This window comes from Vigna umbellata, chromosome 3, assembly GCF_029865625.1.
Source record: "Vigna umbellata cultivar VRB3 chromosome 3, Vumbellata_1.0, whole genome shotgun sequence".
Lineage (NCBI taxonomy): Eukaryota > Viridiplantae > Streptophyta > Magnoliopsida > Fabales > Fabaceae > Vigna > Vigna umbellata.
The window spans coordinates 19537346-19544222 of NC_142167.1; the positions used below are offsets into that span (position 1 = coordinate 19537346).

Below are 6877 nucleotides of genomic sequence, written 5' to 3' on the forward strand. Positions count from 1 at the left end.
ATAGTCTTGTAGTCCCAAGCTATTTAGAAATCTAAATCTAAAATAATTTAAATATTTTTTTTTGTGTTTTAAAAAATTTCTTAAAAATCAAAATCATAACAAAGTTTTACGTTTTAAAATCAACAATATATTAAATATACAATAATAGATTCTAACGAGTGAACGATCAAAACAAAATTAGTTAAAGTTACTAATTAGTAGTAACACAAAATAAAACCTTGAATATAACATATAGTTAACTTGATTTCTAAAAGAAATAAAGATCACAAATTGTATTTGATTTTTGATGAAAATTATTAATTAAATTAATTATTTCTATAATACTAATTAATTATAAGTCGTTTTAATTGTTTCAGCCTAGTTCAATTATAATTACAAACTTTAAATACAATTAAAAACATTAATTACTGTAGCAGATAAAGTAAAATGCTATTTTACTCTTAATCTATGCCCTTCCGTTCAGATTTATCAAAGTTTATTCAAAATTTAAACTATTTTCTTGAAATTCTTATTTCAAAAACTTAAAAAAAAAACCAGTTGAGACACCAAATAATACCAATTATAAAAATAATTTAATATTTTATATCATGTTAGAAAACTAGCAAAAGAAAAAATGTTAATATATATATATATATATATATATATATATATATATATATGTATGTATATGTATGTATGTATATGTATGTATGTATAATAATAATAACTTTATCTTATAACAAAATAATAAATATGTATTATATCTTTTATAATGATAAAATTATCATTTCCTCTCTTTATATTGTGAAAATCATATTTAAAATTAGAGATAAATTTAAAATCAATATTAATAAATTGTTAAAATTTTGATAACTAATTTTAAAAACTAATTTAAATTGTAATACTTAATTAATTATAATTTTTTATTAACAATAAAAATGATTGAAGATATTAATATTTTTTAGTTTATAAAATGTTTCTAACTTAGTTAATATAATGATTTTTTTTCTAAATTTAGTTGTTGTTTGATAATTTTCTTATAGTGAATTTTATTTTTGGTGACCTCTTATTTTAAGTTAGTCATTGTGTGATATGAATGACAATTTTTTCATAGCGAGTTGAATTACAATTAACCTAGAATTTTTTTTATCATACGAAATTAATTAAGATTAAATAAATAACTAATTTCCCAAAAATATATAAGTAACTTATTTTCATTATCATATAAGTCAACATTATTTTAGCCTACTTGATTCGGTCCTTGTAGAATAAATATATTAATTTAATTCTCATTAACGAGGATGTTGACATTCTTTTACATTAATTTCTTTTTTTCCTGACCACCATTGTGTGTGTATATATATAATTTAAGTTTTTATATTAGTAACAAAGTATTTTATAACTATAATAGAGTATTTGAAGTAATTAACTGAGTCTGTAAAATAAGTAGAACTCTATACATAAAATAATAATTCAAAAAGTCTTTTTTGGTACATGTAAGATTTCATCTTATACCATAAAATATAATTTTTGTATGTATATGTTGGGATTGACACATACAATAGTTGTCCACTTTTCATCTAACATATATTACATATTTAAGTTATGACTACAATATTTATCTAATATTCGTAATAACCTCTATAATGGAAATTTTATTGTAAGCATATTTCCTTTTATCTTCAACCAAGTGCACATATAAGTTAAAAGTCTAAGAGTACCCCTTTCTAGCTAAGAGGTCAATCATCATCGTGTTCATGTCCAGAAATTTATGTTCTTTTTTTGCTCAGTCTCTTTTGTACAAATTATCCTTCATAGGCATTCCGCTAACTTCATTTTGTTGTTTTTTATATCTTGATTCACTGATATAAACAAGTGTTTCTTCAATACTATTCATCCTCTTCTTCCTATTCAACATTTTGAATCTCTTAAATTAATATATATACTCGATCTCTTTTTAATATGAACCACTCCCTCTTCCATTCCAATTTGCAAACCCATTTATATTGTTTTATGAATTACAAACAGATCAAAAATAATATGCAATAAACCCTTCTATCAATAAAGCAATTATTAGATCTTTTAGAATAAATCGGAAATGAATCTATTAATAAAGAATAATTAATAAAGAACAATTAATAAATACGAGTATATGATTTTTTCTTTATATAGAACACTTTAAGTTCTTTTGACTTTTTTTTTTCTGATGGAAGAAAGAGAAAGAATAGGATATAATAATGGTGCTTACATGTAAAGATTATAACCTCTTTATATAACCTACATCTATAGATTATTTTTTCTAGAGTTTTAATAATTTTATTTTGACCTCTTCAACAAATTAAAATTATTTTTAGTCTTTACACAGTAAACATTTCATTACATATAATTCCTTAGTTACGTTTACTTAATTAAATCATTTTATAATTTACTAAAAAAAATACAATAAACCCTGATACATTTGTTTATATATATATATAACCTAAAATTATTAACAATTTATTGTCTAACCAACTCTATAATGATTCACCTAGCTTTCACTACACTTCTTGCTCATTGTAAATAAGAACACAACAACATTTTCATTAGCTAGATTGTGAATTTTGAGTTGTGCAACTCTTTCAAGGAACATAAACATTAACAAGGAGGTTTTTTCTACCTAACACATTATTGTATATAAAACAAGGCATAAAAACCTAAACACAAGGAGAAACTCCACATCAGGAACATGGTCATCTCTACTAAGATTGACGTTTATTGTAGAAGCTAGCGAAGTTCCTTCACATGGTGGCTTGTGAAGGTTGGGGAATCCACAGTAGATGTTTTACGGGGAAGAAATGGCACACTGGATCTTGCCCAGCTTTAATTCCAAGTTGCCTAAACAAAATGTGGTTTGGATCCCAATCGGAAGTGTCTAAATGACAGATGCCGAGAGCTTCAACTTTGTTTTCTCCATTCTCACTACCTAATGAGACCTTGAACACCTTGCTCCCTGTGGCTATGAAGTGACAGTAATGAATGGCATAAGGGTAAGTTAGGGGATGACAAGCCACCCATTTAGGAGCATTGATATCTTCTGATACATCCAAAATGGTGAACTTTTGTAGAGGGACACCGGAGATTGTGGGGAGGCTAGTTGTCAGAAGGTTGTGCTTGGTCTCTGAACCGATGGTGGTGCTAACGAATTCGAGCATGGACTCTAGAGAGGTGGCACAAATCTTGGTCTCTCCTGTGATGGGTTCTCCTTCACATTGTTCGAGTGTTCCTCTCATGGCAACAGCTTCGGGAGAATCTTCTAGGATCGAGAAGAGTTGAAGAACACTTGGAAGTTGTGAGCTTGAGAAAGGAATAGAATCGGCTTCCTTTCTGGGAAGAAAGTGAGAAACCTCTTCGATGGGAAATTGCAGTGTCATCACATTCCCAACATAAAGATCATTCAAAGCGAAAAATCCTGCCTTGAAAGCCTCTGTATGATCCACGTTGGAAGACTTTTTCAGATCGGGTTTGGGATCGGTTCCACCGTATGTTATGTAAGGTTTACTGGTATCATCATAGGATGACTGTTTTGGAAGTTTCTTGGAACCATAGGCAGTAATGTAAGGATGATTGGCTTCATTGGTAGTAATGTAGGGAAGATTGAGTTCATTGGAATGAGTGATGCCACCATAACTAGTTGTAGATAGAGAAACATCACTATTATGTGACTCTTTTGTAGTTTTGTCGACACCATAGGCAGTAATGTAAGGGTGATTGAGTTCATGAGAATGAGTGTAACTTGCTGTGTAAGGCTGAGTGAGTTTTTGACGGTGATGGTTGTGCTTGGTATCTGTATATGAAGCTATATAATTTGGTTCAACAGATTTTGAAGTGGTTCTATAACTCAAAATGTAAGGTAAATTGCTAGACACCACTGTTGCTTTGGCTTCATCCACCTGCTTCTCATCTTGCAGCTCTACCTTCATATCTCTTGCTTCAATGTTGTGTTCATTCTACAATAAAATTCAAGTCAACCAAAATAAAATAAGAGATAACTTTTATATATATATATATATATATATATATATATATATATATATATAGAGAGAGAGAGAGAGAGAGAGAGAGAGAGAGAGAGAGATAGATAGATAGATAGATAGATTATGGATTAACAAGTCATTTTGTAATTAAAAATTAAAAAAAAATACTAAATATAACAATATTATCCTGTATAATTAAAATAAATAAATAATTCTAAAAATAGATAATAATTGATATCATTATAAAATTAAAAGGAATTTTTTCTTTCTTAAGGTAACATAAGAATTTAGAAGAAAAACTAATATAAAAAATAAACACGTCACTTCAATCTTAATCTGTATATGAATATAAAATCAAACGTGTCAAACTTAAACAAACTTTTATTTTATTTAGGTCACATTTTCTCATGTATAATATAATTTACATCATATAGGTTAAACATAAATGGGACGAAAACAAAGATAGTAAAAGGAAAAAGTTAACTAGGTCGTGTTAACTGTGTCTTAAGAATGAAACAGAATATACTAAATATTTAGTGAATGAATTAGTAAAACAAATTTTCTTGTAGTGAATGAATTAATAAAACAATTGTATTATGTTTAAAATATACACACTAACCATTTCTAAGAAATTGTCACAAAATTGCAATTATTGCATTCAGAAATAAATAAATTGGATCGATATAGCATATATAATATTAATATTGATAAAATCATATTAAACCGACCCCAACAATAGACTTATCTACATATCAAGAATTCAAAACTAATTAAAAGAAAATAAATGGATATGGATGAGTAAGCTAGTGACAGAATATTAGAAAAAAGGTGCAAAACAGATATACCAAAAAATGTAAAACATATTTTATAAACAGTTAAATGGTGCAGAAAAGTAGGTATACTCCTTCCTATAATGAAATATAAAGCTTGATTAAAAGCTTATAGGAGAAACTTATATTATATATATATATAAATGAATTACCATAATTAGCAACAGAAGGAAAAGAGAAAGAAAGTGAAAGCCATGAGTAGCAGCCATGTTTCTGATATATATCATGAAACTAAGATGAGAGTGTACTGATATCAGAACTAACCAACCTTTTTATAGATGCTAAACATCACCTTTCATCCATTAATTACTGCATGTGGGTTATACAATAATAATATTACCATTCCACCGTACCAATGCTTCAAAAATCGAGCATATATATAATATAATTATGTACATAATTATTGGAGGTATCACCTATGTATAAAATCAATTTTTGAGAGTTGGCTTTGAAAAATAAGTTAAATTTAATTTCATTTTTTAAAAATTATTGAAGTTTATTTTAACAATACTAGTTAGTCTTACTCGTCATATATTAATATTAGATACTTATTGAAATATCATTAATATTTAATCTCATAACTAAAAAAAATTATAATATATAAGTGAAAGCAAATAATATTTTACAAATTAATTTTATTAAATTTATTAAGTTTAAAGTTTACTTTTTAATATTTTTTTTATAAATCAATTTCATAAAAATTGAATTAAATTGATTATTTTTAATAATAACCTTTAATTTTATTATTTTAATTAAAATAATATTATTTAAGAAATTTCATCATTTAAGTGATTTCTCTTTATTTACGTAAATAAATATTGCTCAGTTTTTTATGTTATAAGTGAGCCAAAACAATACTTTGAGTAATAACATGAAAAAATTAATGGTATAAACTACAATGAAGTTAAACAGCCTATCGGTATGTCATTCAAGTTGATAGTTAACTTATTTTTTCTCTTTTAGAAAATCAGAAAAGAAAAATACATAGAGATGAAAATAAAAATATTTTAAATATTTAATCTAATAAATTTGTTGGTATGAATTTTATTAAATATATTTAAATTTATAATGTAATTAAAATAAAATAAAATTTAAAAATAATTTACAGTAACTGTACAGTCACGTTAAAATGAATCTTCATTTAATAAGGCATCTTCTTCCATCTTCATTTAAATGTACAGTTCCGTTAAAAGACATCTTCAGTGAAAGTGATGTACGCTTCATCAATAAGAAACCTCCCTCATTGGAGACAAAAGCTCTTAGTCAACTCTAAGAAATACTTTTATATTTTTTTTAGATAAGTTTACCCATAAAAGAAATTATTTTTACTCACAAAACATTTTGCATGTAGCAATTAATTATAGGTAATACTCATTTTGAACACCAAAAATTAAAGTAGATAAGGCCCACTTACCAAAATAAAAAATATAGAAAGTTTGCTTCACATGTGGATCTGTGCTGCATGTGATAAGCTTGTATAGTTTACCACAATTATTGTGGTTTTAATAATTTTATATAAAATATCAGTTTATCCATTCCTCTAATTATTGTGATTACATATTATTGTTTTAACAGTTTTGCCAAAAATTTATCAAAAACGTCAAATAGAAAAATGAAAAAGTTATTCGTATATTAATATATTTTTAAAAACTATATATTGCTAAAATTATATATATATATATATATATATATATATATATATATATATATATAAATATATATATAATACTAATTAAGTATCAAATCACATTAAATTATATAAATATATAATCTACGTGAAATGGAAGTTTGGTGTAAGTGTTATATATAAAGATAAAGAAATAGATAGAGTAAGACGGAAGATATGGAGTTACTAAAAAAAACTAAGAGTTATTGTTGTAGTGTGTGTATTTATTATAATGGTCAACGATGAAATACTATTTTAAATAGTCATATTAAAAGAGATAATAAATATTTTTTGTTTGGTTTCGAAGGGAGGAAAGAAGAAGACTCAATTATAAGAAAAAAGAAATTATAACTATTTAATAGTGGTTTTATTTATAAATAGATTGAAAT

General features: G+C 25.5%; 1 protein-coding gene across 1 annotated transcript; it reads right to left on the minus strand.

The window, feature by feature from the left end:
- Positions 1-2528: 2528 nt before the first annotated feature.
- On the minus strand, positions 2529-5052 carry LOC124841239 (BURP domain-containing protein BNM2C-like). The gene is made up of 2 exons (XM_047317478.2): positions 4975-5052; positions 2529-3965 (listed from the first exon to the last, which is right to left on the minus strand). Exons 1-2 carry the CDS (start codon positions 5047-5049, stop codon positions 2757-2759), a joined length of 1284 nt encoding a protein of 427 aa, XP_047173434.1. The 5' UTR covers positions 5050-5052; the 3' UTR covers positions 2529-2756.
- Positions 5053-6877: the final 1825 nt, after the last annotated feature.